This window comes from Pleuronectes platessa, chromosome 22, assembly GCF_947347685.1.
Source record: "Pleuronectes platessa chromosome 22, fPlePla1.1, whole genome shotgun sequence".
NCBI classification, from domain to species: domain Eukaryota; kingdom Metazoa; phylum Chordata; class Actinopteri; order Pleuronectiformes; family Pleuronectidae; genus Pleuronectes; species Pleuronectes platessa.
This window is the reverse complement of record NC_070647.1, coordinates 3,318,430-3,330,915: the sequence shown is the minus strand read 5'-3', so window position 1 is coordinate 3,330,915 and position 12,486 is coordinate 3,318,430. Positions and strand designations below refer to the sequence as shown.

The 12,486-nt window shown below is 42.7% G+C and overlaps 1 protein-coding gene across 1 annotated transcript in view; it reads left to right on the top strand.

The window, feature by feature from the left end:
- large1 (LARGE xylosyl- and glucuronyltransferase 1) overlaps window positions 1-11,872 on the top strand; it is a 63,519-nt gene extending 51,647 nt beyond the window's left edge. Inside the window, exons 11-14 of the mRNA XM_053415438.1 lie at window positions 2,057-2,335; window positions 2,797-2,943; window positions 4,662-4,857; window positions 8,819-11,872. Coding sequence (XP_053271413.1) covers window positions 2,057-2,335; window positions 2,797-2,943; window positions 4,662-4,857; window positions 8,819-9,016 — 820 coding nt within the window. The 3' untranslated portion in view covers window positions 9,017-11,872. The remainder of the gene's footprint in view (window positions 1-2,056; window positions 2,336-2,796; window positions 2,944-4,661; window positions 4,858-8,818) is intronic.
- Window positions 11,873-12,486: the final 614 nt, after the last annotated feature.

Genomic DNA, 12,486 nt, shown 5'->3' with positions numbered 1-12,486 from the left:
AAATACAATGACGGGCTTTTAGAGAAATTGGAACGTGCCAATGTCAAATTTAATAAAGAGCTTTGTGTGATATGTGAAGGTGAGGAGACATCAATCTGCTATTTATATGCAAATTGTGCTGATTGTGGCATTGCTAACAGTGGGCAGGGGGATTCAAGGCCAATTTTGCAGGGAGCATTGTGTTTTTCTGCAAACATGCAATTCCTCTTAAATACATGTATTGAAGCAAAACATGTCCAAGTATCTTTTAAGTGTAGTCCTTGGGTGACTTTGTTATTTTTCCTCGCCTCACAATATAACAACTTACTCCATTTTTGCCCCTGAAGGATCAACAGTGATACATGGCCACTGGTCCCACAAAGACACCATGGGAATTTTCTTTGTATTTCCACACTCGCAAATACATAGAAAATTCCCATGATGCTCTTGTGACCTGTGGATTGGTCGTCTTGCCACTTAATACATCAGTAAGAAAGCACTGGCTCTCAATCTCAGTCTTATGTCCGACTGAAGCACCTTATGATATGATATGTATGATAAAGAAAGGGACAGTTTCTTGCCCTATACTCTACGTTCTCCAATAGTAAAGACGACAAGCACTAAATCCATGAGATGTGTTTCATATTAAGGTCATTTCAATGCAATATGTTTAAATCTTGTCTTCAGTGTTTGTTTTTCTCATTTGAATGTTTTCTCACTTTTTCAGACTGCGTGTTTGCAATAACTCGATTCCTCATTGGGATCCCTCAATCTAAATGATATAGAGAAAATGCATTGCTCATTTGTGGAAGATGTAACTTTCTTCACATTAAATCATGAAATCAACAGAATAAAATGCTTTTCATTCAAGTGAGGGGACGGACTAATAACTTTGGCTCTGGTTTCCAAATTATGTTCTGCTGAGGTTCAGTTTGATTGAAATTAGTTTGGCACATGTTCCTTTGAGGATGAGCACTTTTTATTACAGGCATCCCACAAGCATTTCTGATGTGCCACACAATGTAAAACCACAAAACAAGATAATTATGTAATGCGTATTCATTCATGCTCCAAGGGTGATAAACATTATATTTAAATAGTTTTTTAAATCACCCACAGGACAAACATAATTTAAGCCCCTATTTAATATTGTCAGTTTGTTGTGTCTCCTGCTCTGCAATATATTATTGTGGTGTATGTATAATAAACATGGCTGCCTCTAGGGGCTGCTAGCTGACTATAGACTTCATCTTGTTTTAATGAGGCCCATGGAGGGCCCGGAGCCACCGCGGGCCTATTGCAGATCCAAATCAGTGTCAGACACTGAGCAAATAACACAATCTCACCTACAGCGAGAATACCATATTATAAACTGTAGTTTGGAAAGAATTCGATTAACAAAACATGGTTTTACAAATTACGCCGTAGACACTTCAGAATCTTAAATACAGAAAGATAGTGTTGGACTCAGTTAATACTTTAGATGTCTATTAAATATTTATATTGTGTGCCAGACTCACCAAAAAAGTTATAAAATATTGGTTCTTCAACAAAAGCCAAGTATTCCTTGAAGGCAGGCTTTCTGAAAATCCCTTTAACGTAAGAAACTGTAAATATCAGTACTCTGTTTTGCTAGTTTAACAAGTGGCTGAGTAACTTATTATTCCCTTAGTTTCACAAGATAAATTAAATCAAAGAATTGATTTCTAACACAACCATTTTTTACTTTGCCATTTTTGCAATTCACAAAAGGCAAATTTTCTGCATTCAAATTATTATTTGTTTTGATTAATGCACAGGCCTTTAAATTGAAGCTCAGTACATGTCAAAACAAACCAAGATCTGTCTATATAGTGTAGTGTATTGAACATTTCTATATACCCTTAAGCTGGTATTGGTTGTAACTTAATATCTTCTTAGCTTTATTTTTCCCCAAGTTGTTTTGCACAAACATTATTATCTCACATCCTCACCCAAAATAAGTAATGGGAAAAACTTGACTCTGATCCATTGCATAGTGGACGATAGTAATGTATTTTTTTGTGATGTCACTTACCCTCTGTCCTATCTGCTGCAGGCTCCAGATGTTGGAGGCCATCTGTAAGCACTGGGAAGGCCCCATCAGCCTGGCCCTGTACCTGTCCGATGCCGAGGCCCAGCAGTTCCTTCGTTATGCTCAGGGCTCCGAAGTGCTGATGAGCCGAGGGAACGTAGGTTACCACATCGTCTACAAAGAGGGACAGTTCTACCCAGTCAACCTCCTGCGGAACGTGGCCATGCGGCAGGTCAACACACCCTACATGTTCCTTTCTGACATCGACTTCCTACCCATGTATGGCCTCTACGAATATCTCAGGTAAGAGGGGGAAGAAAATGGGTTGAACGATAGGTCATGATGGTATTCAAAATAGGTATTTCTCATTGATAGCAGATTTATACAACTAAACATAAGGCCTCCATGCTGGTGACAGGTACGGCTTGAGGCATTATGTTTTTTGTTTAGCCGTCTATGCATCAATTCCTATCAGACTCATCTCAGGAACGCTTTGAGGGAATTTTGTCAAGATGTCTACTTGGGCTCAAGGATGTAACGATTAGATTTTTGGTGATAAAAGGGTCCAACAACACAAAACACATTCGGTCATGACTCTTAAGTTCACTTATGACATATGACAAAACACTAGAGTCTGGAGAGACATGGATGTAAATTGCAACTTCACTGGTTGGTGGAGTACAACCGCAAAGCACTAGTTCTAGTTTTTTTTAACTATTGGACTTGCAGTAAGATTAAATTTATTTGTGTGTGTGTGTTAACAGGAAGTCAGTGGTGCAGCTGGACATGGCCAACAACAAGAAAGCTCTGGTGGTTCCAGCCTTTGAGACGCTGCGATATCGCCTGTCCTACCCCAAATCTAAGGCTGAGCTGCTCTCTCAGCTCGACATGGGTACACTCTTCACCTTCAGGTAAAACTGTTTTCTGTTTTTTTTAGTAGTCAACAATGTTCAAGATAATACAAGTTTTGGTTCAACAGAACTGCAGCAGTACTTTACATTCTTCCTAGTACGCAGTAGAGGTTGCAAAAATCAGCGCTCAATAATAGTGATAAAAAATTTTTGCTTCATTAATTACCTCAAGTATTAATTTAACCCTCAGGGCCATACTGAGACAGACTCATTTGCACTTATGCTGAATTATCCATAGATAAAGCACAAAGAGCAAATTGCATATAATAATTTAAAAATGATGGACAGTAAGACATTTGGAATGCTACTGACAGCACATGGATGAAAAATAGGCAATTACAAAACAGGTTTTAATTTAAGGCAATTTTAAGACATTTGCGAGAGTACGATCATTGGAAGGTTGCTGTGTTCTACATTGTGGTAACTAACAATGCACCTTGTGGACCCAGGTTGTGCGGGAAGCAAAGGCGAGTCAAGCTGCAAAGGGATGCCTGGTTGGCAGATACCTGTGTGTGGGGGCAGTTCAGGGAAGTCTGGGCAGACTATCCAGCAGCTCGCGAAAGGGAAGCCGGGCTCACTTAGGATGCTTTCAGCAGGGGAGTGGAGCTGCTGATTCGGGATATAATTTGATGGTGGAAGGAACACTTTGAGGAATTTCTCAAACCAACCAACGTGTCCTCTGTGGCAGAGGCAAATTTTGAAGACTCAGGGTTAGTCCTAGCATATCTCAGGCAAAGGTCTCTGAGGTAGTTAAGAAGTGCCTCTGTGGCAAAGCTCCAGGAGTGGATGAGATTTGGTCTGAGATGCTGAAGGCTCTGGACACTGTTTGCCTGTCTTGGCCGACACATCACTTCAGTGTTCTATGTAGGACTAGCAGACGAGGGCGTTGGTTCTCATTATAAAAAGCAGTCCTTTTTTTTGCCATCCAGAGTGAACACTCACTTCGTGCTGCTCTATGAGGTGAAATAACTCCTAAGTCCTGTCTGCTTGATTACTTGAATCGATCTGTGACAGGTAGTTGAACTTGATACAGTCTCATGGTTTTGTTTCATATCTACAATCCGCAAAAATGTTGTTGCAAATTTAAATTCTGTCGTTAGCTCTCATTAACTCTTACTGCTCGCTTGTTTACTGCTTAAGTGCAGCGCCCGTTCTAAACATGCCTGTTTGGAATGGGCTGTTTGCTCCGCCTGTGGTTATGCTGGTTGTAGCTTTCTCTCTTCCCACGGAATCGTGAAGCTGCACCACCATCGCTGCATAAAGAGCTGGTCATCTGTTTATTCCAAAGTTCAGTGAATCTTGACTTGGTAAATAGAACCGCAAAATGTAAAATCTGTTGCCAGTGCCATTATCGTGAACACGTTGTGAACATGCTTATAAAATGAAAGTTTTTTTAAACATGCAAGCCACAGACAGAGAGGGATTTCAGAAATCATTAGATAGATTATGTGAATGTCTTTGTAACACAGTGCAATATCTGCTAGTCCAATAAAGCCTTTTTATCTTGGGGGTGGTTGTTACAACAGAGACATGTCTTTTCCCATCAAAAATCATTTGGTATGCCTTGTAAGCTAAAGTCTTCAAATATAGTCTACATTTTTAAGAGCTTCCGTGATATAAAGACAGGTTCATAACTGAAATGACACCTAACATTCTTAACAGCAAAGTTCACACCGTCTCCAACAATAGTCAAAACCTTTTCTCTTCTCTCCTGCCAGGTATCATGTGTGGACCAAAGGCCACGCACCGACTAACTTTGCCAAATGGCGGACTGCCACCACGCCCTACAGGGTGCAGTGGGAGGCGGACTTCGAGCCCTACGTAATGGTGAGGCGGGACAGTCCCGAGTACGACCGCCGCTTTGTGGGCTTCGGCTGGAACAAGGTGGCTCACATCATGGAATTGGATGCGCAGGTAACTGTACCCAACTCTTATCTATCTGTATTAAGCAAAAATGTGTTGTATTTTCTTGTGACAGTGATAATATAACCAGATTTCTAGGAAAACATTTCCTAAGCTCAGAAAATAAGAATTCAGACCATCATTAGAAATAAAATTCCCCACAGAAACGTGATTGATAAACAAGTTATGGCAGATGTGCCGGTAAGTTTATAAACGTTTTACAAAAGACATGAAATCCAGCCAATGGCTCGCCTCTGCTCCAGTAAATATATTCTAGTCCACAGACACAGAGGATCCTGTCTGGCCACCTAAACTGTGTTCTCTAAAGGTTAATCTATCATTTTCATGCTGGATTCACATCACTGGAAGCACTTCTGGTGTCTTTGTTCTCTGGTTTTGGGAGAAAGATGAAAATCCTCACAAATATAAACAGAGTCCTTGTCCCCAAGTCATTGAATACCATTTTAAAGAATCACTCCCGTTTATTGCAGGACTCATTTCTTCTCTTTATTTTGGCCATCATTTGTGAAAGCTATAAGAACATTGTACCTGCCAAGTGAAGCGCTAAAATCTGGTAATGCACCAAAATAGCTCAAATGAAATCAGACTGGGCCAAAAACACAATAAGTCGAACGATCAGAAATAAAACTACCTCATACTTCTGCTCTTGTCTGATCCGCAGTGCCCTTGTGGAAAAGTCACATCTAAAATTAGATGGTATTATCAAGGCTTTATTAAACGGCCTAAGGCCAGGTTCGGCTTAATTGTTCATAACCTATTCAATTAAATGCCATCTTATTATGAAGGAGTCCCTGATCGTGCCTCACAGCCTCACCAACCTCGACAACGTGACATCTCAAATATTGGATTCTGATTCATAAGAATGCTGGTTCCTCAAAATAAGACCTATAACTAACCACCTTAAAGAGGAAATATAAAATCATATGATATAAATGCTCCTCATGGTGAGTGGGGAGGTTTCATCAACTCTGCCCTTCCTGTCCGGTCCACTGAGCTCCTCAGGTTCTTTCAGCTCATTGTTTTGGTGTTCGAGCCCCAAAAAACTCTGCTCTCATTAGTCTTTTCCATCAGCAGCCATTCTCCACTCGTTACTACTGAGATGAGTGGGATGAGCAGCGAAGAGAGCCAACAGGCCTTTGCACCAGCTGCGTGTTGTGTAACTCCTCCACTGCCCTCGAACTAAGCTGTGTTTGACTGTGGGCACGATCACTGGTACTCGTTCAACAAAGTTACATCATAACCGAACCCTTGCACCCTTCCTGAGCAGGAGAACACACAGATGTAATGTGCACTACAGTTACTGGCGTGTGGATCAGTAAAACTATGCAGCGAAGGCAGAAATGATCACTGGATCTCCTTGTGTTCAGGTTGATCTTTTTTTAACTCTTCTTTTCCCATCTTTAACATAATAAAAATGTAAAACTGCTACTGAAGCGGTTATTAGGTGATAAATTGTATGAATTAGTTCATACTTTTACTCTTTGTAATTCATGGGAGGTACTTAATTTTAATCAAGTAGACTAAAGTTCTCTTCTTCCATCATGACTGTGTCCTATATTACTCAAATGCTGCACAGGAAACATTCAGCCACTTAACTCAAAATGAATGGCATCGATGCCAAGTGTCTGGTGAATGTGTGGGCAACTGTTCTTTGCTAATTGTAAGTCATTATAAGCTAAGGTACTATGAGATATGTCAACTGTATATGTAGGTTTTGTTTTTTCTTCTGCCACATAGTAAGCAAACAATGTAAGTAATCCATCTTTATCCTAAAGCAGCCTAAGAGCAGTCACAGAAAAGTCCACAAACTGGCTCAGAAATGTCAGTTATGGTGTTTATTCCACCACATACACTGACTCAACTCGACTCACTGGTACCAGGCAGACAGTATTCTGCCCATGTGCCATGGTTACAGTAGTGATGACACATAAATCTATCAGGATATCATCTTCAATACTGCACACACACACAAACAATGGTGGGTATCAGAGACGTGCTGCTCCAATGAGTTCACTGTGGCTGTGTGGACGTTGGTGGTACATTTGAATACATTTGTATCCCAGTCCAGGAGACGTTTGAAGACGTGGCTGCCTATACTGGGACCAAGTGGGGGCTCCAACAGTGTATTGGTGCCATTGATGGATCACAGAACCCCTTATTGGCACATCAGAACTACCACTGTGACTATTTCAACTGTAAAGGCTGGCGCTCCATCATCCTTCATGGTGTTGTAGCTGGAATGGGACTCTTCTGGAACAGGTTGTGGGGACAGCCTGGGAGTTAGCATGATGCTCGTGCTTTGTGGAAGTCCTCATTGTAGGAGAGCTGGGCAGCAGTGGCAGCTCACACCAGAATCACCAGAGGAGTGAATGTTGGCTACTACATCCTGAGCGTCTCTGCCTATCCCTTACAGAACTGGCTCTTAAAACCATTCTCTGACTTTGGATTGCTGTCATCTGAACAGCAGATCTACAACAAGTTACCTCATGGAAAGAAATGAGTGTGTCATGCAGAGAGGCGTGTAATAGTGAGTTTGATGCACCTGCTGCAGCTGTAAATATATATGTTAAATGTACTGCAGTTCAAATACAAAGGAGTCCTATATACATGGGTCTGGCTGCTCGGCTCAGTGTACTCAGGGTTGTTGGGAGGGCTTGATTTAAGGACGCAGTTGAAGCAGTCTCCTCCCTCCTCGTGGCCTCTTTCGGCTCCCTCCCTCACTTTGCACGATTGAGGAACATCTGTAAACATCGCTCACACTGTGCTCCCCGTCAGCCTCAGCTGCCCCACATCCACTGCCTGCATCCCCCTCAGGACAGGCAGATGCTGCTGTTACTTATTCTGTTTCTTCCTGGAGGAAAACAAAAGGGTTTATCAGTGCTGTTTTGGTGAAGGGTTTTAAACCTGAGACAATTCACTTTTTTGTCAAAGCCCACATATTGAAAATAACAGCAGCACCAGTGGAAGAGTGTGTGTGTTAGAAAATTGTTAAGTCAACACTGTTACATTTAATTCAGCATAGTCTACTAGACCGCATTATTTAGCAGACTTTAATTCTTTTAATGGATGTTGAAGTGCTGAACGCCTACTGTTTGTTAGATTAAATGTTTAAATATATTTATTTAGCTGAAGACAAAGTGCTGCTGGCAGCAGCCGTTGAAGATGTAGATCAAACTATGAGACGGATGTTTATAGATCAGTGATTGTAGCCTCAAACTCTGACCCAGTGACAGAATCGTGATTTAAGATATTTGCAGCATTGAGATTAAAACTGAGTGAGAAGTACTGCATTACATAATCTAACCTACAATATGATCGTATTACTACTGGTGAATGTGGATGCATACTGACTGGTTGCATGTAGCTTGTAGAAAAGCAATTTTCAGAACATCCCTTCTTGCATGATGATGGTGCAGTAGTGATGATTCTCTCTGACATATCAGAAAAAGGGCTTTATACAGCAACATCTAAAGTTTGCCAACAGTAGCTCCCATGAGTCACAATAAATAATGATCATCTAGGAAGTGGTAAGACAACACCAGGTAATGCACAACTATTATGTGTACTTAACCGCCCAAGGTTGACTTGATTTAAGTTTGTAAGACAATAAATGTGCAGTTTTGAAAATATAACCTGACGCACCAGATGGTTTGTTACACAGACCCATCTGGGAGGCCTTCTTTGGAAACTGTTTGGGAAAAGGGGAAAAATACTTCAGGTGAAGGGCTGAACCACCCGTCTATCACTGGTTATCACAGGGGCCGAAGGCGGTCAGGAGAAGAGTGAAAACATATTTCAAATGGAGAAAAGCCTCTAGCGTTGTCCTTTGCTCTCTTTCCAATGAAATACTCACCAGTTCATATAGGACTGATGCCATGTGTGTGCTCTCTGTATTCAAGGGGCTGTAAATGTCTGTTACTCAACAGTTCTTCTTGCTCTTCTCTCGCTGCAGGAGTACGAGTTTGTGGTTCTGCCCAATGCTTACATGATCCACATGCCTCATGCTCCCAGCTTCGACATCACCAAGTTCCGCTCCAACAAGCAGTACCGGGTCTGTCTCAAGACCCTGAAGGAGGAGTTCCAGCAGAACATGTCGCGGCGCTACGGCTTCGCCGCCCTTAAGTACATGACGGCCGAGAACAACAGCTAGCCACCGCTGCTGACCCTCGCACCCCCGGTGGACTGCTGAACACACTCCAGAGCCTGGGGGTGTCGTGGCGGGAATGGGGTGTTGGGAGGGGGGCGGGGGGTTATGATGGCTTGAGGGACTACAAGAAACTGACCCTCAGTGTGGGACTGCAAGGGTCGGAGCAGCTGAACGTGGGCCCCGGCTGTAGGGGCCCTGGGCTCCAGATGGGGAACTGTGTCGGATGACAGGCAAAGGACAGAAGACATTTAATGCCTTGCCATATTTGTAAGAGCAGTGACAAAGTTGTGAGCTATGTGTAACATTATGTACGTGTGTGTGTGTGTGTGTGTGTGTGTGTGTGTGTGTGTGTGTGAGAGAGTGTGTGAGTGTGTGTGTGTGTGTGTGTGTGTATACATGCAGGTAGATGAAAGGTGTTACTGTGTGTGTGTGTCCCTTCAGGGTGGTGCTTGGCAAAAAGCTTAACGGAGAGCTGAAGATGTGAAGCGTCGGAAGCTTAACATTCTGTTTGCACGCTGCAAAGAGGAATGCCTTCCAAGTGCCATGAAGTAACAAAAAGCTGCTGCGGCCTGAGTGACGGCGCACCCCGACTCAAATGCAAATCGCCGGCGAGCGGCCGAGATAAGACAAAGCAGTAAACACGTCCACACAGATTTGGAAAATCTCCTCCTGACGAATGACACGTGCTCCGATATCGAGTCGAGCAGCCAGTCCGCCAGTCCGCCGACCATCTGCTGCCGTCTAATTTGTTCCATAGCTGATACCGATCAGAATAAATCCTCCTCCTTGTATAACAAGGGGAGTTAAGTGCAAGGATGGCAGGAGATCGTCCACGCGGTTGATATTCAGGGTGTCTCCACGTCAGCCTGACTGTGCTGCTCGCGAGTGTTTCCAGTGTTTTGTTACAATTAACAGAATCTGACAGCAGTTGGTGCAGAGGGCTTTTTTTCCCCACTGTATTTTAAATTGATGCCAGGGCGATCTGCACACGGAACGCTGTCGGTTCGTGAAGCTACCCCCCCGCCACACTGAGCACTAAGCAGTGGAGCACCAGTCACTGAGCGCACAGTTTACTTTTTCTTTCCAAGAATCTGAATCGTTTATCAGTGTGTTCACCGTCCTCCTGGGTTGAGCAGGGAGGGGTAGGGTCTCTACTCACTGTCTGGAGGAAATGATGCGGGGGGGGGGGGGGGGTCATGAGGAGAAGAAACTGAACAGGAGATCCACTATCACTGTCTCTCTTTCTCACTCTGTCTATTTCTTTCTCACTCTGGCCTCTAGTTTGACGACGTCACAGAGAATAAAATTACAGTGGATCAAGAATAAGTAACACTGGGGGAATGTCACAGGTTTTTACAATCTTATTTTCAATGTGACAGTATGAAAAAATTAAATTGCACTTAGTAGAGCACATGATTTTTAACCACAGCCCAACAATCCATCAATCCCAATCAATTAAAACAATCCTTAAAGCTAATTCCAAATTACGTTCCTCAGCTACACCTTATAGCCCTCTTCTTTAAATCCACTAGATCCAGGTTTTTTTATTGGATCCATAAGAAAATTCACAAACTGAATGTCTGAACGTTTGTCACACATAATTCTCTACGACATCAAAGTCTTGAATGTAAAAAAAAAAAAAAACATACCTTTCCACTACACTGTCCAGTAGTTTTTGGGTATTCCTGCTCACTAACATTCACATGAAATGAAATTAAAACGTCCTTGGTTGAGATAAGAACCTCTGTCAAGTTTATTATAGAACGAAAAAACGATGCAGGGTTTTAAATGATCCAGTAAAAATCCAAATAGGATTAGAATCTGTCCTGGTGTTCCCAGTAGAAGCCAGGGTCCAGCCCCACTGCCTCTCCCACACAGAACATTTAGAGGTTACACTGAGCGCTTATTGCCCCGGCTGCTCGGTAGATTTAACTTCCGCACATCAGCGGTGACACTGAGGCGAGTAGAAGGAAGCGGAGTTTTATATATTAATACGTTTTCTCCAAAAGCAATCGAATCCGCTTCCCACTCTAATCTTTAAAAAATATAATATAATCATTACAAATATAATGCAATCCGAAAAATACATTATCCATCCTGAACCCTTCACCGGTGTATCGCACAGCAACCATTCAAGCTCGCATTCACACCTACAGTTAATTTGGAATCTCCAATCAACCTTACCCCAATCTGCATCAGAGGACTGTGGGAGGAAGATGGAGCACCCAGAGAGAGGGCCGCCCACTTGAACATTCTGAGAAAGGAAATGGATTTCCACAGATTTCTGTATCAGATACAGTACCTAAAGTGTGTGTGTGTGCACGTGTGTGTGCATGTGTTGGGGCTGATCATGTCGATAAAAGTTTGTTGAGCTGTGATGAGTTTCATGAGAACAGTAGCTGAGATAATTTGTAGAGGGACAAACAAGCCACACTCATCATTATTTTTAATTAGGCCTGACCTTTGAGTCTGCTCACCACACATCACACGTCGCCACTGGTTTCTGCTATGGGGTTTAACTAGAGCCCCCCCCCCACACACACACACACACTCTCGCTGTCTCTTACTCCCCGTCTGTCTCTCTCTCGACAGCACTCTCTCACTCTGTACAGGAGAGCTGCAGAAGGGCTCGGTGCAGTCATGCAGGTGTGTGTGTGTGTGTGTGTGCGTGTGTGTGAGTAGGTGAATGCGCTGTTTTTCTGATTGTACATGTCTGTTCAATTTGCTAGTGTGTGTGTGTGTGTGTGTGTGTGTGTGTGTGTTTGAGTGTGGAGCTGGGAGGAGCTGCGGTGTGTAAGTAGGACAGTGCTGACTGATGCTGCTACCTGAATAAAAGCAAAGTCAAACACTCTTCTGTCACTCTGTTTCACCATTTCTTTCTTTACGATTATCAGTTTAATGTGAAACACACACACACACACACACAAAGCAGAGTATCACACCAGTGTGTGTCTTTGTACTAGCAAGAAGTCCCAAGAGCGTTGCCATCTTTCAGAGTTAAAGGGGCACATGTCACTTCTGTCTGGAGCTGAGAAAATCAAATCACTTTGATATCAGGGTTATCAACACTTGACTACAGATTGTTAACAGACTGCCTGAGTTACAAGCATATGTGCGATTTAACAAACAATATTCACTGAATAGAAGTGTTCAATTGAAGCTAATGTGTGTGTAGACAAATCCAGTAGGTACCATCCCTGCCGAGCCTCACTCTACATGGAGGCAGATACTGCATTTCCTGGTGGTCACAAGGGCTCAAGGTCGTTTTTTTAAACTCTGGAACAGCAGGTGTTTAAAAACTCCAGTGAGTGATGGGTCTTAACCAGTGGTACAGTACTTCAGGGTGATGTGCAGGGACACTTGGGAGCTCGGCTTTGGGATCGACATTTTTATTAATCGCAAACATTCACATATTTGTGTTCGAGAGGAAAATGAACACAATTACTAATATATAATATGTTTTAGAACGTTGT